This window comes from Elephas maximus, chromosome 2 (genome assembly GCF_024166365.1).
Source record: "Elephas maximus indicus isolate mEleMax1 chromosome 2, mEleMax1 primary haplotype, whole genome shotgun sequence".
NCBI lineage: Eukaryota > Metazoa > Chordata > Mammalia > Proboscidea > Elephantidae > Elephas > Elephas maximus.
In genome coordinates, this window is record NC_064820.1 from 163490319 (window position 1) to 163515467 (window position 25149).

General features: G+C 40.9%; 1 protein-coding gene across 5 annotated transcripts in view; it reads right to left on the bottom strand.

Moving 5' to 3' along the window:
• Positions 1-25149, bottom strand: part of HTR4 (5-hydroxytryptamine receptor 4) — a 241495-nt gene that overhangs the window by 89968 nt on the left and 126378 nt on the right. For 4 of the 5 annotated variants that reach the window (XM_049874018.1, XM_049874015.1, XM_049874016.1 and 1 more), the window contains exons 3-4: positions 21560-21685; positions 20002-20202 (exon numbers count right to left, since the gene is read on the bottom strand). The exons of the other annotated variant lie outside the window; for it this stretch is intronic. In XM_049874018.1, the coding sequence (XP_049729975.1) occupies positions 20002-20202; positions 21560-21685 (327 nt within the window). The remainder of the gene's footprint in view (positions 1-20001; positions 20203-21559; positions 21686-25149) is intronic. 5 annotated transcript variants of the gene reach the window in all.

The following is a 25149-nucleotide window of genomic DNA, read 5'->3' on the forward strand; positions in this document are numbered from 1 at the left end:
TCCAGGGATCTTCTAGATGAAAGTGCATTCCTGGAATTACTGGAGCCAGAATACAAAAGTTTAATATACAGAACACTTCAAGACATCAGGAAGGAAATGAGGCAATACGCAGAACAAGCCAAGGAACACACAGATGAGGCAACTGAAGAACTCAGAAAGATTATTCAGGAACATATGGAAAGTTTAATAAGCTGGAAAAATCCATAGACAGACAGCAGCCAGAAATTCAGAGGATTAACAATAAAATTACAGAATTAGATAACACAATAGACAGTCAGAGCAGAAGAATTGAGCAAGTAGAAGCTAGAATTTCTGAACTCGAAGATAAATCACTTGACTCTAATATATTTGAAGAAAAATCAGGTAAAAGAATTAAAAAGATGAAGAAACCTTAAGAATCATGTGGGACTCTATCAAGAGAAATAACCTACGAGTGATTGGAGTACCAGAACAGGGAAGGATAACAGAAAATACAGAGAAAATTGTTGACGATTTGTTGGCAGAAAACTTCCCTGATATTGTGAAAGATGAGAATATACCTATCCAAGATGGTCATCGAACTCCACATAAGGTAGATGTTAAAAGAAAGTCACCAAGACATATTATAATCAAACTTGCCAAAACCAAAGATAAAGAGAGAATTATAAGAGCAGCGAGGGATAAACGAAAAGTCACCTACAAAGGAGAGCCAATAAGAATAAGCTCGGACTACTCGGCAGAAACCATACAGGCAAGAAGGCAATGGGATGACATATTTAAAAAATTCTGCCTGCCAAGAATCATATATCCAGCAAAACTGTCTCTTAAATATGAAGGTGAAATTAAGACATTTCCAGATAAACACAAGTTTAGGGAATATGTAAAAACAAGACCAAAACTACAAGAATACTAAATGGAGTTCTTTGGTCAGAAAATCAATAATATCAGGTATCAACCCAAGACTAGAACACTAGGCAGAGCAACCAGAAGTCAACCCAGACAAGGAAGGCCAAAAAAACAAAGCAAGATTATTAAATAGAAAAAAAAAAAGCCCAAAACAGGGTAACAGCGATGTTACTATATGAAAGAAGACAACATTAAAATAATAAAGAGGGACTAAGAAATGTAATCATACACCTTCCATATGGAGAGGAAGATACGGCGATACAAAGAAATAAAAGTTAGTTTTAAATTTAGAAAAATAGGGGTAAATAATAAGGTAACCACAAAGGAGACAAGCTATCCTATTCATCAAAATAAAATACAAGGGAAAAACACAGACTCAGCAAAAACAAAATCAACAACAAATACGAAGAAAGGACAATATATAAAGAAAATCTACTCAGCCCATAAAATCAAGTGGGAAAAAGAAACTGTCAACACACAAAAAAGACACCAGAATGATAGCACTAACTTCATACCTATCCGTAGTTACCCTGAATGTAAATGGGCTAAATGCACCAATAGAGAGACAGAGAGGGGCAGGATGGATTAAAAAACAAGGTCCGTCTATATGCTGCCTACAAGAGACACACCTTAGACTTAGAGACACAAACAAACTAAAACTCAAAGGATGGAAAAAATATATCAAGCAAATAATCAAAAAAGAGCAGGAGTGGCAATATTAATTTCTGACAAAATAGACTTTAAAGTTAAATCCATCAGAAAGGATAAGGAAGGACACTATAAAATGATTAAAGGGGCAATACACCAAGAAGATATAACCATATTAAATATTTATGCACCCAATGACAGGGCTGCAAGATACATAAAACAAACTCTATCTGCATTGAAAATTGAGATAGACAGCTCCACAATAACAGTAGGAGACTTCGACACACCACTTTTGGTGAAGGACAGGACATCCAGAAAGAAGCTCAATAAAGATACGGAAGATCTAAATGCCACAACCAAACAACTTGACCTTGTAGACATATACAGAACACTCCACCCAACAGCAAACAACTATACTTTCTTTTCTAGTGCACATGGAACATTCTCTAGAATAGACCACATATTAAGTCATAAAGCAAGCCTTAGCAGAATCCAAAACATTGAAATATTACAAAGCATCTTCTCTGACCATAAGGCCATAAAAGTGGAAATCAGTAACAGGAAAAGCAGGGAAAAGAAATCAAACACTTGGAAACTGAACAATAAAAAAAAAAACCCTGCTCAAAAAAGACTGGATTATAGAAGACATTAAGGATGGAATAAAGAAATTCATAGAATCCAATGAGAATGAAAACCCTTCCTATCAGAACCTTTGGGAAACAGCAAAAGCGGTGCTCAGAGGCCAATTTATATCAATAAATGTACACATCCAAAAAGAAGAAAGGGCCAAAATCAAAGAATTATTGCTACAACTTGAACAAATAGAAAGAGAGCAACAAAAGAAACCCTCAGGAACTAGAAGAAAACAAAAAATAAAAATTAGAGCTGAAGTGAATGAAACAGAAAACAGAAAAACAATTGAAAGAATTAACAGGACCAAAAGCTGTTTCTTTGAAAAAATCAACAAAATTGATAAAGCACTGGCCAAACTGACCAAAGAAAAACAGGAGAGGAAGCAAATAACCTGAATAAGAAACGACAGGGGCGATATTACAACAGACCCAACTGAAATTAAAAAAATCATATCAGATTACTATGAAAAACTATACTCAAACAAATTTGAAAACCTAGAAGAAATGGATGAATTCCTAGAAACACACTACCTACCTAAACTAACACAAACAGAAGTAGAACAACTAAATTGACCCATAACAAAAGAAGAGATTGAAAAGGTAATAAAAAAATTCCCAACAAAAAAAAGCCCTGGTCCAGATGGCTTCACTGCACAGTTCTACCAAACATTCAGAGAAGATAACACCACTACTACTTAAGGTATTTCAGAGCACAGAAAAGGATGGAATACTACCAAACTAATTCTATGAAGCCACCATAACCCTGATACCAAAACCAGGTAAAGATACCATGAGAAAAGAAAATTACAGACCTATATCCCTCATGAATGTAGATGCAAAAATCCTCAACAAAATTCTAGCCAATAGAATTCAACAACATATCAAAAAAATAATTCACCAGGACCAAGTGGGATTCATACCAGGTATGCAGGGATGATTCAACATTAGAAAAGCAATTAATGTAATCCACCACATAAATAAAACAAAAGACAAGAATCACATGCTTTTATCAATTGATGCAGAAAAGGCATTTGACAAAGTTCAACACTCATTCATGATAAAAACTCTCAGAAAAATAGGAATAGAAGGAAAATTCCTCAACATAATCAAGGGCATTTATACTAAGCCAAGAGCCAACATCACCCTAAGTGGAGAGAGCCTGAAAACATTCTCACTGATATCGGGAACCAGGCAAGGATGCCCTTTATCATCGCTCTTATTCAATATTGTGCTGGAAGTCCTAGCCAGAGCAATTAGGCTAGATAAAGAAATAAAGGGTATCCAGACTGGCAAGGAAGAAGTAAAAGTATCTCTATTTGCAGATGACATGATCTTATCCAGAGAAAGCCCTAAGGAATCCTCCAGAAAACTACTGAAACTAATAGAAGAGTTCAGCAGAGTATCGGGATACAAGATAAACATACAAAATCAGTTGGATTCCTCTACGCCAACAAAAAGAACATGAAAGAGGAAATCACCAAATCAATGCCATTTACAGTAGCCCCCAAGAAGATAAAATACTTATGAATAAATCTTACCAGAGAAGTAAAAGACTTATACAAAGAAAACTACAGTACACTTCTGCAAGGAACCAAAAGAGACTTACATAAGTGGAAGAACATACCTTGCTCGTGGATAGGAAGACTTAACATTATAAAAATGTCTATTCTACCAAAAGCCATCTATACATTTAATGCAATTCAGATTCAAATCCTAATGACATTCTTTAATGAGATGGAGAAAAAAATCACCAACTTCATGTGGAAGTGAAAGAGGCCCTGGATAAATAAGCATTACTGAAAAAGAAGAACAAAGTGGGAGGCCTTCCTTTACCTGACTTTAGAACCTATTATACCGCCACAGTAGTCAAAACAGCCTGGTACTGGTACGACAACAGTTACATGGACCAATGGAACAGAATTGAGAATCCAGAATAAATCCATCCACATGTGAGCAGTTGATATTTGACAAAGGCCCCAAAACATTTAAATGGGGGAAAAGACAGTCTTTTTAACAAATGGTGCTGGCATAACTGGATATCCATGTGCAAAAAAATGAAACAAGACCCATACCTCACTCCATGCACAAAAACTAACTCAAAATGGATCAAAGACCTAAATATAAAATCTAAAACAATAAAGATCATGGAAGAAAAAAACAGGGACAACGTTAGGAGTCCTAATACATGGCATAAACAGTATACAAAACATTATTAAAAATGTAGAAGAAAACTAGATAACTGGGAGCTCCTAAATACCAAACACCTATGTTCATCCAAAGACTTTACCAAAAGAGTAAAAAGACTACCTATAGACTTGGAAACAGTTTTTAGCTATGACATTTCTGATCAGTGCCTGATCTCTAAAATCTACATGATATTGCAAAAACTCAACTGCAAAAAGACAGATAACCCAATTAAAAAATGGGCAAAAGATATGAATAGACACTTCACTAAAGAGGACATTCAGGTAGCTAACAGATATGAGGAAATGTTCACGATCATTAGCCATTAGAGAAATGCAGATCAAAACTACAATGAGATTTCATCTCACTCCAACAAGGCTGGCATTAATCCAAAAAACACAAAAGAATAAATGTTGGAGAGGCTGTGGAGAGATTGGAACACTTATACACTGCTGGTGGGAATGTCAAATGGTACGACCACTTTGGAAATCGATTTGGCACTTCCTGAAAAAGCTAGAAATAGAACTACCATACGATGATCCAGCAATCCCACTCCTTGGAATATATCCTAGAGAAATAAGAGCCTTAACACGAACAGATATATGCACACCCAGGTTTATTGCAGCACTGTTTACAACAGCAAAAAGATAGAAGCAACCAAGGTGCCCATCAACAGATGAATGGATAAATAAATTATGGTATATTCACACAATGGAATACTACATATCGATAAAGAACAGTGAGGAATCTGTGAAACATTTCATAACATGGAGGAACCTTGAAGGCATTATGCTGAGCAAAATTAGTCGAGGCAAAAGGACAAATATTGTATAAGACCACTATTATAAGAACTTGAGAAATAGTTTAAACTGAGAAGAAAAAATTCTTTTGTGGTTATGAGAGGGGGGAGGGAGGGAGGGTGGGACAGAGGTATTCACTAATTAGATTGTAGATAAGAACTACTTTAGGTGAAGGGAAAGACAGCACACCATACAGGGGAGGTCAGCACAATTGGACTAAACCAAAAGCAAGGAAGTTTCTTGAATAAACTGAATGCTTCGAAGGCCAGCATGGCAGGGGTCTGGGGACCATGGTTTCAGAGGACATCTAAGTCAATTGGCGTAATAAAATCTATTAAGAAAACATTCTGCATCCCACTTTGAAGAGTGGCATCTGGGGTCTTAAATGCTAGCAAGCGGCCATCTAAGATGCATCAATTGGTCTCAACCCACCTGGATCAAAGGAGAAGGAAGAACACCAAGGACACAAGGCGATTACGAGCTCAAGAGACATAAAGGGCCACATGAACCAGCGACTACATCATCCTGAGACCAGAAGAACTAGATGGTGCCCAGCTACTACCAATGACTGCCCTGACAGGGAACACAACAGAGAACCCCTGAGGGAGCAGGAGAGCAGCGGGATGCAGACCCCAAATTCTCAGAAGACCAGACTTAATGGTCTGACTGAGACTGCAGGGGCCCCGGTGGTGATGGCCCCCAGACCTTCTGTTGGCCCAGGACAGGAACCATTCCAGAAGCCAATCCTTCAGACATGGATTGGACTGGACAGTGTGTTGGAGAGGGATGCTGGTGAGGAGTAAGCTTCTTGGATCAGGTGGACACTTGAGACTATATTGGCATCTCCTGCCTGGAGGGGAGATAAGAGGGTGGAGGGGGTTAGAAGCTGGTGAAATGGACACGAAAAGAGAGAGTGGAGGGAGAGAGCAGGCTGTCTCATTAGGGGGAGAGTATTTGGGAGTGTGTAGCAACGGTTTTTTTCAGCAAGGTGTTGGAAAGCCTATGGGGCAGTTCTACTCTGTCCTATAGGGTTGCTATGAGTCGGAATTGACTCGACAGCACTAGGTTGGGTTTAGCAAGGTGTATATGGGTTTTTGTGTGAGAGACTGACTTGATTTGTAAACTTTCACTTAAAGCACAATAAAAATTAAAAAAAAAAAAAAGCTTAGGACCTAGGAGAAGAGGTAAGAAAAGTCTTCCCCTAACTGATTTATAAGGTCCTTGTTCACCACTGTATCCCCAAGGCTAGGTGTAGAATGGATGCTTACAAAACGATAAATAATCACTACCAATTAAAATAAATTCCATTAAAAAGTGCTACCAGGCTTTGAAGATGTGAAAGGTCATACCTAGTAGAGGGACAGGGAAAAGCTTTCTCCAGTAAAAGCGTCTTTTAAGTTGGGTTTTAGAGTCTGAGTAAGGGTGGTGGAGGAGAAAGTGTAATCTAGGCGCTACAAATAGTATGGACAAAGGCTCAAAAGACAAAGATATTACACAACATAGCGACCTTATTATTTGTATTATATTATATTATGTAATATTACATAATATATGTAATATTATAAGTTATATATTATTATACTATATATATAAGTATATAATATATATGTTACATGTTGTTGTTGTTAGGTGCCATTGAGTCGGTTCCAACTCATAGTGACCCTATAGGACAGAGTAAAACTGCCCCATAGGGTTTCCAAGGAGTGGCTGGTGTGTTTAGACTGCCAACCTTTTGATTAACAGCTAAGCTCTTAACCCTGCGCCACCAAAAAAAACCCAAAAACCAAACCTGTTGCCGTCAGCCGATTCCGACTCTTAGTGACCTTATAGGTCAGGGTAGAACTGCCCCACAGAGTTTTCAAGGAGCACCTGGCGGATTTGAACTCCTGATCTTTTGGTTAACAGCTGTAGCACTTAACCACCAGGCCACCAGGGTTTCCCCTGAACCACTAGGGCTCCATTTTACATGTATAATATATATATATCACATGTATAATATACATCCTCATATCCACCTAACCACGTAAACAAAGAATACAAGGTAGCTCAGTGTTTGTAAGAGAGTAGAAGGAAACAAGCCTAAGAAGGCTGGCTGGGGCGGGTCTCGGAGCAGTGGTTCCCAGACTTCAGCGTGCATTAGAATCACCTGGAGGGCTCACGGATGTAAGACAGATGGCTGGTAGGTCTGGAGAGGGGCCCGATAATTTGCATTTCTGATACCTTCCCAGGTGATGCTGCTGCTGGTGGTCTGGGAACCTTACTTTGTGAGAACCACAGTCTGAGAAGTTTTTTAATGCTAGGTGAGGAGGAGTCATTAAACATTTTTTGAACTGGAAAATGTCTATCACAATCAGCACTGATGTATGTCCTACTAAAGAAGCTGAATTATAAAAAGTTCAAGAGAAGAGGTTGTTGACCCACAGGCTAATGGATGGCGTTCAGCAGGGAAAGCAATTCTGGCACACCTTAGGAATAGATTATTTTGCAAGGTCTGTTTTCTAGCCCTCCATCAGACAATTTTTTTTTTTTTAATAACTTTTATTAAGCTTCAAGTGAACGTTTACAAATCCAATCAGTCTGTCACATGTAAGTTTACATACATCTCACTCCCTACTCCCACTTGCTCTCCCCCTCTTGAGTCAGCCCTTTCAGTCTCTCCTTTCTTGACAATTTTGCCGGCTTCCCTCTCTCTCTATCCCCCCATCCCCCCTCCAGACAAGAGTTGCCAACACAATCTCAAATGTCCACCTGATATAATTAGCTCACTCTTCATCAGCGTCTCTCTCCCACCCGCTGACCAGTCCCTTTCATGTCTGATGAGTTGTCTTCGGGGATGGTTCCTGTCCTGTGCCAACAGAAGGTCTGGGGAGCATGGCCGCCGGGATTCCTCACCATCAGACAATTCTTATTGTTTAACTAGGAGACTTTTACAAAGTGGTTGAATGAATGTTCAAAAGACAAGTGAGGCTCCAGATGGCCAGGATTAACTAAGATATGGCAAAGGCATTTACGAAGTAATTTCTTATGCAAAACATTTCAAAGTATTGCTCATAAAACTCCATGAAAAAAAAAAAAAAATCCCTTTTGGTAGACCAGTCACCAGCTTCCCCAGTCATAGCCCATGTATAAATGTGTGATCAAATTGCTTTTAAATGTCTCTGGGGACACAATTTACTTTGACAACTCTTATAAGACAGTTGTATATTTTAAGCTCCATGCAAATCCTTCCCTGCTTCTCCTGCAATTAAGGAAAGTTCTACCTCCTCATTTCCTGCCCTCTCAACCACACGGAAGGCAGAGGAAGGCGGCATGAGTACAACTTGGAATCCTAGACTTTGAGAAGCGGAGGAGATCATAGCAGTAAACTTTATGTCTTCGCATCTGGGTACCAACTCCTTCTGCCTTATCCATTTATTAACGCCTTGGCCTTGGACCAGTTGCTTAACCTCTCCAGGATCCAGTTTCCTCATCTGTAAAGCAGCAATAATTGTGTCCACCTCATTAACTTGCTGTGAAACTTGATGAAATAATATGTTTAAAAACTTAAAAGTTCCTGATACATGAAGCTTAATAGCATATATTATTATCTTTACTCCCATTCCCTCTAATTTAAAAAATACACATATGAACTTCTGTTTTGTATACAATATTGTAAACTGATATAAATAGATTTTGAAACTGGGGAGTCTGTATTATTTAAAAAATAAAATAGAAGTCACTCAACACAACATCTCTCCCAAAAGGTGATTCTAAGAAACCACAAGGTGAATGAGTTGGTTCCCAAGGGTGAATGGAAGCACTGAGACCAGGCTGGCTACCTGTAACAGAGTTGACTACATGTAGCAGCCTCTGGGGACTTAATCCAGATCCAGGCTTCCCTACCTGAGATTGCTGAAGGTAGCATCCGGGATGATCACTAAACCAAATCCAGAACCAAGATTAGCTAAAGAAAGAAATGTCAACTATAGGAGGGAAGAGATGAAGTAGAAGCTGGCTTCTAAGATGTGAGTATCTGGATGGAATCAGGAAAAGAAAAGCCTTCCTACCACGGATTTTTTTTTTTTTTTTCACCTCTCCTAATTTATAAAGCACAGGCTAATGACCTTCAAAATTTATGGCTAAGGGGACAAAGAGCTACATGGAGTTCGGATTCATGTGAGCTAGAAGAAGTATTTTGCCTTAGCAAAAAAATTATTGAGTTCTAGTCCCAGACCTTTCATGAATTTCCCTTCCAACCTTGGACACATGAGTTCTTGTGTCACTGTTTTCTTATGTGTAAAATGGATTAATTACATCTAAGTTTTTATAAGAGATTATAGTTGTGGTGGGTTAAAGTGGCTGGAAATTCTTTGACACTCCTCCTACCAAGAGGGTATATATGTCCCCTTTCCTTGAATTGGGTCTGCCCTGTGACTGCTTTGACCAGTTGAGAACTTGGGAATTGTTACATACTAGTCCCTGGCCTAACTTTGAAAGGACTGTTCCTCTCTTACAGCCCTGTCCTATCATGTAAAAGTCTAAGCCCCCTGCTGGAGAGATCAAGTACAGAGATATAGGACCAATGGACAGATGGACAGGGAGAGGCGCCCAGCTGAGCCCCACCTTCCAGATTGTCCCCACATGAATGAGCTGCCTTGGATCAGCCTCCAGTTGAATAGCATCAGGTGATTTCAGCCAATCATAAATTCCCGTTGCACCAAATTGTGAGATCTAATAATAATAAATTATGGTTTAAGCCATTAAGTTTTGGGGTAAATATTACATGGCAATGGATAACCAGGACAGAGGCAAACAGGTAATATACAATCTGGGGGTAAGTGTGGGGGCTCACTGACCGGATAGCATCCCCCCTCTAGGAGGTGATCCAGCCAAGTTTTACAGCAGAGCTCTGGATAGAGAGACCTGTCTTCCTGCTCTCAGTAGCTGGTTTTATTATGTTTTAGTTCCTCTGTTTCCTCCTTTGAAGAGGTGGAGGAGAGAGAAAAGGAATATTAGCTTCAAGAAGAAACTAAAGATCTTGTCTCTGTGGTTTCTCCTGGCAAACTGCCAGTCACCTGGAGGCTCAATGAGGAAGACCCCAGAAGCGATATTCACCAGAAGCCAGGGACAGGAAGGGGGGCTAAGAGTGTGGCCAAAAGCAGAGGCAGGACCTTAAACTCCAGGAAGGAGAAATTGGGGGGTAATAGGTGGGGAAGATTTCTTTCTGTAGAGACCTGGAAGATGTCAGATCGGGTCTTTGCAAGAATCATAATCGCATGTGTAGGCTGCAGATTTAATGTTTCCTATGCTGCTCTCTGTTACATATCCTTCTGTACCTTTATGATAAGGAAATCTTCAAGAAGGAGAGTATCAGCTATCTAGGACGGTGTCTTCCTGAATTCTTACAGACTAAGGGAAATATGATAACCTGTTCAAAATGTCACCTGAGAACATCTTAGCAGGGGTTTACAGGACACAAAGGTTACCAGGAATACTTTAGAGCACGTATAAATTGATCAACCTGTCAGCAGACAGTGGCTGACCATGCAACTGACCCTTCCAGATCCGGTTCAAGGGTCACATCCTCTGGGAAGTCCTCTCTGGCTCCAAAAAGCAGTGAGGTTCCCTGCATCCATCCTGGTTTCTTACAGTGCCTTAGATATATATGTGACACAGCATTTCTCTAATGATAATAGCTCATTTCTACTGCTACAACTACTACTATTACTACTATATAGTACGCCTGTATTGAGAGGACGCTATGTGCATTCTGTATTTTATCTAATTCTTACAGTAACTTGCAAGGCAGCTCTCATTGTCCTCATTTTAAATATGAGGGAACTGAGGCTCAGAGAGTTTAATCCACTTGTCCAAGGTCACACAGCCAGGATACGGTAGAACTGGGACTGAAACACGCATCTGCCAAAGTCCATGTTCTGGTGAGGTTAGTAAGCAGGGCAAGGACAGGAAAAGCAACCCTTTCTAGGAGAGAAGGAGAATACATGGCATCCTAGAATTTGTTTGAGCTGAGGACATCCAGAAAAGAAAACATATTTAAAGAAGAACCTGGAAGATAATGCAACATAGGAATAATAACTAAGAAGTTATTACAACTAACCAGAATGAAATGGAGAAAATGAATAAAGAAGAGGGAGATGGATTTGAAAGACATTTCTGAAAATAGGGCTAGGATTTGGCAACCGGCTGGCCATGGGAGATAAGCAAAAGATAAACTCAGAGAATTGTATTTAAATGACTACAAGAACAGATGTACCTTTGATGTACAAAGTGCAAGATACTAGTGTAGGATGGAAATGTCTACTTTGGGCACATTGGGCTTAAGATAACAGAAAGATGCTGTCTTAGTTATCTAGTGCTGCCATAACAGAAATACCACAAGTGGATGGCTTTAACAAAGAGAAATTTATTCTCCCACATTCTAGTAGGCTACAAGTCCAAATTCAAGGCATCAGCTCCAGGGGAAGGGCTTCTTTCTCTTTCAACTCTGGAGAAAGGTCCATGTTATCAATCTTCCCCTGGACTAGGAGCTTCTCTACACAGGAACCCTGGGTCCAAAGGGCGCGCTCTGCTTCTGGCACTGCTTTCTTAGTGCTGTGAGGTCCCCCACTCTGCTTGTTTCCCTTTCCTTTTATCTCTTGTAAGATAAAAGCTGGTACAGGCCACACTCCAGGGAAATTCCCTTTACCTTGGATCAGGGATGTGACCTTAGTAAGGGTGTTACAATCCCACCCTAATCCTCTTTAACATAAAATTACAATTGCAAAATGGAAGACAACCACACAATACTGGGAATCATGGCCTAACCAAGTTGACACATATTTGGGGAGACACAATTCAATCCGTGACAGATGCTCAGAGGCAGATGTAGAATGAGCCTGGAACTCAATGTGGGACAAGACTGCAGAAGAAATAAGAGCAGAGGTGCAGGTGAAGCCACAAGGATGGATGAACTCTACAAAGGCTTGAGGGGATATACCCAGAATTGGAAGACTAAGAATCTAACCTTGAAGGATACTCAGCTGTGAGGAAGGGAGAGGAAGGTAACTCTCTGTGAGTGGGAAGACACCCACTCTAGCCACTTGGAGTTTACATTTGGAAGGAAAACAATAATGGACTAATACTTGTAGATAACATTTATTGAATGCTCACTAGGTATCACGCACAGGTCTATGTATTTTACATGCAATCAATTATTTGTTCCTCCCAAGCCCCAAAGAGAGGGTATTATCATTAATACTATTTTACTAATAAGCAGATAAAACTCAGAAAAATTAAATAACTTCCCCAAGATCACACAATTGATAATTAGGCACCCAGAACCAAACCAAACCCATTGCCATTAAGTCGATTCTGACTCATAGGGATCCTATAGGACAGAGTAAAACTGCCCCCCTAGGGTTCCTGAGGAGCACCTGGTAGATTCAAACTGCCAGCCTTTTGGTTATGTGACCATAGCTCTTAACCACTCCACCACCAGGGTTTCCATAATTGGCCAAACTGGGATTAAATCCAAGTAGTCTAACACCACAGGCCACATTTGTAACCACCTGCTATTCTGAGGGTTCGAAGAATGTAGAGAAACTAACACCAAAGTCATATCAAACACCACAGGTCACATCTCAGAGCATTGCATGCCCAGCCAAACATGCATAGAGCAGCTACTGTGTGCCTGTGGTAGGAACACAAGAATGGAAGAGATAAAGACCTATTCTCAAGGAGCTTACAGTCTAGGGCGATATGGACATATAAACCAATTAAGACAGGCAATGACTGCTATGCTTATATTCAAAGTTCTATGGGAGCTCAGAGAAAAAAAAACAACAACAACAAACTTTTCTGGGAATGGAGCCTGGCCAGTCTTTGTGGAAAAGGTGACACATCTTAGCAAAGTATCGAAGAGGCATAGGTGTTCACCAGGAAAAGAAAAGGAACTCAAGGCAAAGGTAATGACATGGAGTCATGATGAAGCACATCATACTCATGGGTGGAGGAAAAATAGTCAGTACGCATTGGGAAAAGCACTGAATGCCAAGCTAAGGATTTAACCTATAGTTGATAAGGTGTCATTTATAAATCTCTAGGGGTTTGCACACACTGTTTCACCCAACTGTCTCTTCCTATTCCTTACCTTCTCCTCCTTCACCTACTGACAGCTCTGTCATCTGGAGATCCCAGATTAAAATTACCTCCTTAGGAGGCTTGCCTGCTTTGCAGACCATGTGCTCCGGCAGCTGTTTTGACTCCTTCTTATTCTACTTTAATGGCCACCAATTTTACGATAATTACCTATTTACTATCTGTGTTCTGTGCCAGACTAAGAGCTCTGTGAGTCAGGAGCCTATTCCGAATGTTCCTCACTGTATTCGCAGTGCCCAAAATAGCTCCTGACAATTAGTAAGTGCTCAATAAATATTTAATGAAATGAATAGTAAAGTACCAGTTCATGTTCTTTGGTATGAATTCCAACTCAAAGAATATATAAAGGGAAGAAATGTATGATATGGTTTCCTAGCAGAAATGGATTTCAATTCTATTGGCATAACAAATGTAATTGTGTGACACAAGTTCACAATGACAGACATGTTTCATTTCTATACTCCAGGGAGATGATTAAGAAATGTAGACATACTTATCTCAGCACAGGATGAAATAGGCAACCTTTGAGTCAGATTTGTCTATTTTACAAGTGAACTGTTTAAAAGAAAATCTGTGTCTGAGAAACTGTTAAAGGATTTTGCAGGTACAACACATCAAGTTACCAGGACGCCAAGAGGAAGGGCAACATCTCATTGGATGTGCCCAACAGAAAATATTGCAATGCTATAGAGAATGGTGCTCTCGATGAAGTGAAATAATTTTTTTTTTTTTTTAAGGGGCAGATAATGCCAAATATAGGACAAAGTAGAGCATGTTCAGGGAAAGGAGGACACAATGGTTAAAATTCTGAAAAGTATGGAATATGAGGCTGTGGGAGTATCTATGGATGTTTGGCCTAATATAGAGAGGAACTGGGGATGGCACACCTCTGTCTCATCATTGAGGCTCCATTAAGAGATCTCTGGGTCCTTCCGTCAGCCTAAGAGAAGTTGATGTCTGTTGTTCCTGACTACCCCAAATCCCCCTTTCCAGTGGGCACTGCCATTCTCCCATGTCATGCACTTCTGGTAAAGTTCCAGTCACAGTGCCTCACCTCCACCCAGCAATCATGACATGTCATCACAGACCACAGTGATTGGTCTTCCAAGGTTCTTCCATGAGGAATAACATTTATTCTCCTCCTATGGTCTAATGAGTTAAGGACAGGTCAAGACTCAGGTAGCCTGTGGCCATGTTTCTTTCCTTGTAGAAGAACCTAGCCTGAGAATGAATCCAACAAGAAACCAGAGCTAAGAGCCAAAGGGAAGGAGGGATGGCATACAGAAAGAGGGACAGATTTAAAGACAGGGGCAGGCAAAGAGGCAGAGAAACTAGGAAGGTAAGACAGAAATAAAAAGGAGAGGGAGAAAGAGACAGAGGAAGAGAGACAGATTACGTTGCTCAAACCATGTCTGAAGCCAAATTTTTCAGGTAATTGAACCAATCGATTCATTTTCTATCACATGTTGTTGAAAGAGACCTTACTAACATATTATCTGATAAGAAAGTTGATAAGAACACTACGTTCCAGCAATTCATTGGGATACATATGAGGAAATTCCTCTTCAATGGCTTATTTAAAACATAAATCCACTTGGGTAAACTAATAACATATTCACATAACAAGTCTGCTTACTGCATAGAAAATCACGGAGAGGGTAATTACAGGGGTTTACTAGTTACAGTGGTTACCTCGAGGGTGCGTGGCTGAGGAGTTGAAGAGAAAGAATTGGGGACCTTGTTACGTTCTTGTAAACTGATGGCATTTTTTTACAAGGATCAAGTATTACTATTATAATAAAATAAGGAGTAACAATTAGAAAAGAGATTGTTACACTAGATTAACGCTTAATGCTTTGGTGCAAATTCATTCATGTTTCTAATCTCTGTCTTTCATACATCCATATACCTATATCTATAAATTTATCTTACAAAACAGGAGTTACAGTAAATATTAAAGTCCGAAACTGCTCTTTTTTCACTGAATACAGCAGTGATCTTTCTAGGACCACACATATAGCTGTTTCTCATGGTTTTTAACATCTGCATTATATTCCACTGCTTCAATCAGTGCTCGATTATAGATACCTGATTGGTTATCATTCAGAAGTTTAAATTTTAAAAGAACTCAACTGTACTATAAGGCTTTTTAATGCAGTTGTGACCTCCCCTGACCCCATACTATGTGATGCACTTATTTGTGTCATATTGGAAAATTATTTTTTCTGAGGCCATGCATTTCCATTGTTAACAGGATTCAATTCTCAAAGCACTAGGAAGCACAGAGAATCGAGAATGGTATCTGGGGAGGCATTTTATGCTATTAAAGGAGCCCTGCATTTTGCTTTGATCCAGGAGTTTACAATCTGGGGGGAATTAGGAATCAAAGGCAGCATTCCTGCCTGAGAAGCACTGGTGCCAGTCATCCCAGCAGATGCTGCAGCCTGAAGGAGGAGCATGTGGCACCTTGCCAGGAAATCACAGGGTTAGCACCTCACTGAGGACACCCTCTGCATACCGTGGCCCAGTCCTGCCCAGCCCACCTGCAGGCCAGGAGAGTCACAGCAAAAACAGAAGCTGGATGATAAATGAAATCATACCCTGCCAGGCTAAAACACTGCCCTGCAATGTTCGGGGTGGAAGTTCCAGTCCCATCAGAGTTTCACTCTTGCACAGCGAATGCTAGAGACAACTGGCTAATTCCCCAGGTTCTAGAGGAAAAGAAAACCAAACAAAAACATCTGACTCCATTGACAGGGGGAGAGTGTTGACATGTTGTGAGATTGGTAATCAATGTCATAAAACAATATGGGTACTAATTGTTTAAGGAGAAGCTAGTTTGCTCTGTAAACCTTTATCTAAAGTATGATAATAAAAAAAAATTAAAAGAAGTATCTGACTCCATCTAACTTATGGTAGTGAAGATTTTGATGCCCCACTTTAAGAGGAGAAGAACCTTGGTGGCACAGTGGTTAAATGCTAGGCTGCTAACCGAAAGGTCGATAGTTCAAACCCACCAGCAGCTCTGCAGGAGAAAGATGTGGCGGCCTGCTTCTGTAAAGATTTACAGCCTTGGAAACCCTATGAGGCAGTTCTGCTCTCCTACAGGGCTGCTATGAGTCGGAATCCACTCGATGGCAGTGGGTTTGGTTTTTAGTGACAGAGAAGGAAATGGAAGTTAAAAAAAAAAAACCAAAACCAAACCTGTTGCCATCAAAACGATTCCGTCTCATAGCGACCCTATAGGATAAAGTAGAACTGTCCTTAGGGTTTCCAAAGCTACAAATCTTTATGGGAGCAGACTGTCATATCTTTCTCCTGTGGAGTTTCTGGTGGGTTCAAACCGTCCACTTTTTGGTTAGCAGCCAAGTGTTTAACCACTGCACCCCAGGGTTCCTTAAATGGAAGTTACTGGCAGGATATTTTAACATTTCTCAAAAAGAGAACATGCTAAACACTCCATTTGTTCAGTAAGTGTTTACCAAATACCTAATGGCTAATTGTCCATCTCCTCCATTAGAATGTAAGTTCCATGAGGACAAGGCCTTCCCTTGCTCACAGCCTCGAGTTTCCTTCCATTGCAGGAGACAGAGAAACATTTAACAGGAAATTACATAGCTGATTTTAATCTCAACTGCACCAAATTCTACACAGAAGAACGGGTTTGACGGGGTTAGAGTGGGCTTCTCTAAAGAAGAAAAGATTGAGCTAAGAGCTGAAGGACAGGCAAGAGAGGAGGGGGCAAAGGAGTTTTCCATGCAGAGGAGGAACCAAGGCCCTGAGGCGGCTGAGCACAGAGCATTGGAAAAAGAGACAAAAGGCCAATGCAGCCAGAATCTAGTCAGTGAGGCTGGAGAGGGGCATGAGACTAGGCTGGCGATGTGGACAGAAACAGACGATGCACAGTCCTACAAGCCAAGGAGCTTGACCTTGATCCTCAGTGCAACCAACAGCCCTTGAACGGTTTTAAGTAAAGGAGCAATAGGATCAAAGTCGAATCTTTCAAAAGATGGTCATGAGATCTTGTACGTGGAGAGTGCACTGAAGGGGAATAAAATAGACTTGGAGAGAGCAAGTAAGAGGAGGTTGCAGTGGCTGATGCAAGAAATGATATTAATTTGGACTAGAGTGATAGACTGGAGAGAAATAGACAGCTGGGATCTGCTTCCAAAAAACCACACTAAAACTGTTGTTGTCGGGTCAATTCCAACTCATAGTGACCTTATAGGACAGAGCAGAGCTGCCCCATAGGTTTTCCAAGGAGCAGCTGGTGGATTTGAACTGCTGACCTAGGATCTGCTTAGGAAGGAAAACCAATAGGGCTTGTCATTTAGATGTAGGGGATAAGGAAAGATCATTACTAAGAATAGTGACCTGGTTTCTGGCTGATGCAGCTGCTGGAGTACCATTCGCTGAGAAGGAGGCCCGAGTTTGGAGAGAAAGATCATCGGCTATATGGACAGTAACACTGAGTGCTGTCCATTCTGCACCAATGCTAGGCTTTACCTGGATTACTTCATTTAATTTTAACTGCAGTCTTATACAATAGGTGCTATTTCCCCCATTTTTATTGATGAGGAAACTGAGGCTCAGAAAGACTAAGTAATTTATTGCCATTCTCAGAACTAAAAAGTGGCAAGGCTGAGATTTGAACCCCCAAACCAAACCCATTGCCGTCAAGTCAATTCTGACGCATAGTGACCCTACAGGACACAAGCAGACTGCCACATCGTTCTCCTGTGGAGCAGCTGGTGGGTTTGAACTGCTGACCTCCAGGTTAGCAGACAAGCTCTTTAACCACTGTGCCACCAAGCCTCCTGGATTTGAACCCAGATCTCTTCAGTTATAAAGCAGATGGTTTTTCATGACCAATTGTACTTACTCACAATAACTCAGGCCTACTCAGTGCAAATTTCATGACTCTAAAAGAACTTGAGTGTAAGTTTGGAACTCTGAAGCCAAACCTGCCTAGAAAACCTTCAGGCTTCTCAGGGATGTCAAAGTAAATTGTCCACACCGGAAAGATCTGATTCTATACTGTCTCCCACACTTCAGTGGCTTTTGCCCAAACTTCAAGGTTACCTCCAGCTGCCCTGATCACCCTCATCTTGCCATCTCCAAATCCCACAATACTGTCTGTCTTTCCACTCATTTTGGCAGAGATCACATGCCTGCTACCCTGGATTTTCGTACAGTACACACATAAAAAAAAGCCAAACCCATTGCCATCGAGTCGATTGCGACTCATAGTGACCCTATAGGATGGAGAACTTCCCCGTACGGTTTCCACAGAGTGCCTGGTGGATTCGAACTGCTGACGTTTTTGGTTAGCAGCTGTAGCTCTTAACCACTATGCCACCAAACTCTTAAAAATCCTTTCATGTACTGAGTTCAGATTGTTGTAAATGAGCTAATAAACACAAATTTCAAACTATGACACATGATTCGGCTGCCTGCCAGCCAACACCAAAGTTTTACCCAGGTCATTATCTCTAGCTGCGTACTGGATTCTCATTAGACATGCATTTAACTTAAGCACATTCAACTGTGTGTTCTTGGCAGAGCAAAAGAGAGAAAGAAAGGAGGGCAATTTAAGTAGAGCAGGTGATTAAGTCTGCCATTCCAATCAACGACAACACGTCTACGAGATGGGAGATGAATGGCTGTTTACTCAGCTGACTTTGGTCCTTCAGGACCTCGCTCAGTGTGAGCAATTCTCTGGGCAGCCTATGATTTTAGTGTTTAAAGGTTCATGTTTTAGAAATACCACAATCCTGAATTCCAATCAGCTACTTTTCTAGTCCTTGACTAAAGAAACAGTGGTCTGTGCCAAGATTAGAGGAGAAGCTGGATCTGTTGGCCTGCTTGAGAGACAGTAAGTGATTTCCCCGGGTTATTCTGACAACACATAACGTGCACCCCAGGCTTTCGTTTGGGAGCTAGCCCCTTCCATATGACTACACTGACAGCAGCGTATGTGAGTGTAATCATCTGACTTTGAAATTACATTCTGCCTTTATTTCTGAATACAAATGAGCAGGAATTGGAAAGTGAAAAGTGCTGATGTGAGTGATAAGTATATATCTCCAACATAATGCAAATGACACAAAGATGGAAGTCATTAGGCCTGTCGAAGTCAAATGTGAAGAAGAAGAACAAAATTATGCAATGGGAATGAAATGTTAGTCCAAAAGACAAACAATTATTGGGGATTTTATAATAATTCTTAGACTCTTTCCCTCCCACCTCCCCCACAATCACATACCTAAATACACACACACACACAACGTATGATATGGGTGCATTTTCAGGTAAAGGTCATTTTCAAACATACGGCATTATCGTTCCAAACAGTTCCGGCTACCTACTAGGTAGGTACGTTCATTCTCGCCATTAGGATTTTTCAGAATTCTGTTCATATCATCAGTATAAAATTCAGAGCTATGTGTTACACTAGATTCCTCATACCTGTTACTGTCTAGATGGTAAGCACCCTGAAGGCAGGTTTTAGGTCTTATTAATCTCTTTTCTGCAGTGCCTAAGAAAATACCTGACTAAAAAGGCCAGAGAGTGAATGAATAACTGAATAACCAATTTTCCCTCTGGGAGAGTCATTTCTTTTAATGAATCAGAGAAGAAAGAAAGACAAGGCACAATATCAGTCTGACCATCGTCTCCAGCATGCAGTCCCACGTTGCACGTTGCTCTATCCTTACCTATCCAGTGAAATACAGCACAGGTGAAAAATCGAAGCTGTGGTCAGCAGGACGTCGAGAGATGTCCGGACGAGGCAAAACATCTCCCCATAAACCCAGATGTCTTGAACCAGCTCGATGGCACCAAAGGGCATCACCAGCACCGAAACCAGCAGGTCCGCAAAGGCAAGAGATACAATGAAATAATTGGTTTTTATCTTCCTGTGGGAGAAAAGTATAAGGGGGAGTCAGGGAGAGGGAGGAAGAAAGGAGGGAGGGAACAAATGGAGGAAGAGAGGAAAAGGAGGTAAGGGAAGATGGAAAGGAGGAACAGGAAAAGACACATGTGTAATGTATTCTGTGAGACTCAGTTCTCCCTTTTGTAACACGGCTGATACAGCCCTGTGTGATCCTGTCTCTTGTGAGTTCTCCAGACCCACTTTGCATCAAAAGCCCCCTCTTCTCCCCTCTGGCTGGCCACACTGGCCTTATCTGAGTCCCTCTAGACCTCGAGCTCCCTACTGCAGGACTTTTTTATGCAAGGTGCTCTCTCTTCTGGTCCATGCATCCCCCTAGTCACCCTTTCTCATTCCCAAGGACCCTCCCAAGATGCTCATCTCACAAATGGTGGTGGACTTCCTACTTGTGACACTTGCCAGAATTGTACTTTGACACTTATGTGCAGCCTCCTTTGTTCGGTGCATGTCTTGCTTAGAGAGAATGGCAGCAGATAAAGGCAAGTACTGCATCTTTATCCCTTTTTATGGACTGGTACCAATGCTCATTTCTCTCCCTAAGTTAATTGGCTCAGAACCCCTAGGGTTGCCACATAAAATACAGGACACCCAGTTAAGTTTGAATTTCAAATAAACAATGAATAACTTTTTTAGTGTAAAAATGTCTCAAATAAGGAGCCCTGGTGATGCAAAGGTTAAGATTGGCTGCTAACCAAAAGGTCAGTGGTTCAGACCCACCTGTAGCTCTGCAGAAGAAAAGACTCAGGGATCTGTTCCCGTAAAGATAACAGCCTAGGAAACCCTATGTGGTTTTACTCCGACCTATAGGATCACTGTGATTCAGAAATGACTCAATGGCACACAACAACAACAACGACAACATGGTCCCAAATATTTCATGGGACATACAATAGCACACATGAGTAATTTTTAAAAGTTCTGCAGGTGATTCTAACTTCAGCCAGGGTTGGGACTAGTAAAGTGGAAAGAGCAGAAGACCCAGGTTTAAATGCTGGATCAGTCATTAGTCAGCCACCCCTTCTTTGAACCATTGATAAAGCAGGGAAGTTAGATTAAATATGTTTTTAACAATGTATATAGAGTAACAACAACTCTTTTTCAAAAAGAAGGAAAGAAAAAAAGACAGGATGGAAACATACTTAATTGCTAACACTAGTTATGTTAGAGTTTTATGATCTCCTTTTCCCTTCTCTATTTTCCAAAAATTGTTGCCATGCATTTCTTTTGTTTCTGCGGTAGTTAGAAAGCCTGATGGAAATGTTCAGACCCTGGCTCCCCAGGGAGAGGCCAGGACGCCACCCAGGTTTCCTCATGCTGCTCACCTTAGCTGCCGGTCCCTGCACACAGCCACCATCACCAGCAGGTTCCCCAAGATGGCCATCAAGATAACCGCTGACAGAAACGTGAGCAGCACGACCTTCTCCACTGAGCCAAAACCCTCCTTGGAACTGTAAGTCACACAAAATGAAACAAAGGATTGGAGGAAAGTCTGAAACACAGAGAGAAAACCCATCTTTTCCTCATTCACCTTCAGAAAGGTCACTTCACCCGTAGCAGCTGCAACATACATTGGTTTTACACCTGACACAATGCAGGTCTGCGTCCATCACTTACGTGTTATCTGGATTAACCATGGCAGCCATGTGGTTTGTGGTATGATCCACATTTTTCAGATGAGGAGAGGAGGCTCAGAGAGGTGAATTCTCCAGCCTGAGGTCACACAAGTACTGAACTGGTCTCTTTCTTTCAGAGCAGTTACCTCAGCTTGCACTCACAAATGTATGTGGTTGATTCCTGTTTTGTGTACCTATGCAGCTAGATTGTCAGCTCCACGAGGCACGGACCCCGTCTGATTTATTCGCTGATGTATACTGAATACATCATTCACATGTATTGCGTTCAACGTATGATGGTGTTCAATGAATGAAAGATGGTGACTTAAACCCCAATCTGCATAAATAAAAAGGCCACCCTTTTTCAGTACCCCATTTCAGCCCATGTAGAAGCTGGGTTTACAGGTGAGCTGTCCCAGAGAGGGAAGATCATGACTTAGGGGTGTTCTTATATCAGTTCACCTGGTTAAATTGATCTCAGGATCTGCGAAGTCCATTGGAAAGACAGGAGCCGATCAGTCAGCTCAGAAGCCCTGGTGGCATAGTGGTTAAGTGCTACAGCTGCTAACCAAAAGGTCAGCAGTTCAAGTCCACCAGGCGCTCCTTGGAAATTCTATGGGGCAGTTCTACTCTGTCCTATAGGGCTGCTATGAGTCAGAACCGACTTGATTGCAAAGGGGTTTTTGTTTTTTTTTTAATCAGTAAGCTCAGGGACTTTCTTTTACTGCCTTGAGCTACACTTCTATGGGTGTCCAATATTTACCATTTTTTTCCACAGGTCAAATTTGTTTTCTTGTCAATGTCAGCATCTAATTTGATTCTTCAATTCCTGCTCTCCTAGTGTAAACTCAGCATTTTGTTTTATTAACTTGGAAGTCAGTGTCTACTATAAATGAAAGTATAATATCTCAGGCTATTTAGAAACTACAGGAAAAAGTTTTTATTTTTTTTATAGAGTAATAAAATACCCTTCTTGATGAAGTTTGAAAAGTCCCTAAAACCCCCAAACCCAAACCCCACGTTTCAATATGGGGAAATGGAGTCTCAGAGAGCGGAACTGGGTTGTGGCTGGTCTGGAAGAGCATGCCTCTCCTGTGAGTCTACCACTGGGAACACATTGACCCCCAGATCAAAGATTATCTGTCTTTACTGAGCATTTTTGACTGAAAATCAAGAAGGCTGTTGGCTCCAAATGGCAGATGCTTGCCAAGTCCTGGCTCTGGCCTTGTCTACGACTTCTATCATTTGGCCTAGCAAGAAGACAAGGTGCCAAGTAGAGGAAGGGACCCATCTTACAGCGGTTGGAGAGCCAGAAATTCCCTCCATTCTGCTGAGAAGTGGCTTGTTTATTTATTTTCTTGCTTATTTACTTATTTATTTTTTCAAGTCTTTACAGCTGGGGTTCAGATGAAAATAAATTCCAGGTAATTCATCTAAACCTCCCTTCCACACTTAAGTTATAACTATTAACAGTACAAATGTTACACAGGAAAATTTAATTCAGTGAGGAAATAGAGTGATGTGGCCACCAAGAACTAATTTGATGTTAAAAAAAAAAAAACAGTTGCCATTGAGTTAACCCCAACTCCTGGGGGCCCCATGTGTGTCAGAGTAGAACTGATCCATATGGTTCTCAGCAACCGCTGTTTTCCGAGGTACCTCTTGGTGGACTTGAATCTCCAACCTTTAGGTTAGCAGCTGAGCATATTAACTGTTTGCACCACCTAGGTGGAATTTGTATTCTTGTCAGTTTCAGGATCTAATTCGATTCTTCAATCCCTGCCCTACAAGTATAAACTCAGCATTTTGTTTTATTAACTTGGAAGTGAGCGTATATTATAAATGAAAGCATAATATCTACAGGCTATTTAGGAGCTACAGGAAAAAGTTTTATTTTTTATGGACTAATAAAATGTTCTTCTTGATAAAGTTTGAAAGGACTTTAAAATTCCCAGATCTTCTTGTGGTTATTAGGTGCCATAGGGTCTATTCCAACTCATAGTGACCCCGTGTGATACAGTAAAATTTTCCCATAGGATTTTCTAGACTGTAATCTTTATGGGAGCAGATCGCCAGGTTTTTTTTCCCTTGAAGCTGCTGGGTGGGTTTGAATCGCCAGCCTTTCAGTTAGCAGCTGAGCGCCTAACTGTTGCATCACTGGGTCTTAGGCCATGTTAACTGAGGCAAGTGTCTATCAAAGGAGCCAATATTGGCTCTTTGTCCAAGTCACAGCCTGTGACTCAGAGTCCATCTGAAGCTTGCTCCCTTTTAGGGTTTCTGTACTTGCTATATTTTCTTCCTGGAATACCTCTTCACATGACTGGCTTCTTCTCGTCATTCAGGTCTCAGATTAAATTTAACCCCCATTCAAAAAATTCACATCTAATAGAATTTTTTAAATTTTCTTTATTATATTATCATTATCTGAAACGATTTTTGTTTTTAATTACTGAGTGTGCCTCACCCTCCAGATTGACTCTGGTTACCTTATTCACAACAATTCCCAGTGCCTGGCACAGTGTCTAGACTAGTGCTCAATTATTGGCTATTTGAGTAAAAGGATAAAGAGTTGAATTCATAACAGTGAGGTTTATTGGTCAATGTCTTTGAAGACCGCTTGAAGGTACAGAAGAGATTTTTGCCTACAGAAGAGAAGACCCAGGGATGAAACACAAAAGCTGTCTTTAACTATACAAACAATTGTCATTTGAAACAGCTGTTGGGAGCTGCTGTCGAGTCAGACCCCGACTCACAGAGACCTCATGCACAATGGAACAAAATGCTGCCCAATTCTGTGCCCTCCCCATAATCAATCTGTCACTTGCATGGAAGGTAAAAACTCTACCATTGAGAAATTAGTGTAGATTCACCCATTCATCCATTCGACAATCTTTTCTGAGAACCTACTCTGCATCGGGCATTGTTCTAGGTTCTAGGGAAGCAGCAAGAAGCAAAACACACAAAGCCCTACCCGTAAAGAAGCATACATTTTACAGGAGGAGAGAAAGCAAATATATAAAAAAGAAAATACGTAAGCTGTCAGCAGGTATTATGTGCTATGGCAAAAGATATAAGCAAGTAAGAGAAGCAAGGCTGCCCTAGGGGGATAAAGGACTGGCTATTTAATAAGGGCTGTCAGAGAAGGGGTTTTTTTTCTGGGTCAGAGAAGGCTTAGTGATAGGGTTACCATACTTAATGCCGTATAGGTTGTATATCTAAATAGAACAATGGGTTTTTTTCTGGGTCAGAGAAGGCTCAGTGATCGGGTTGCCATACTCAATGCCGTATAGGTTGTATAT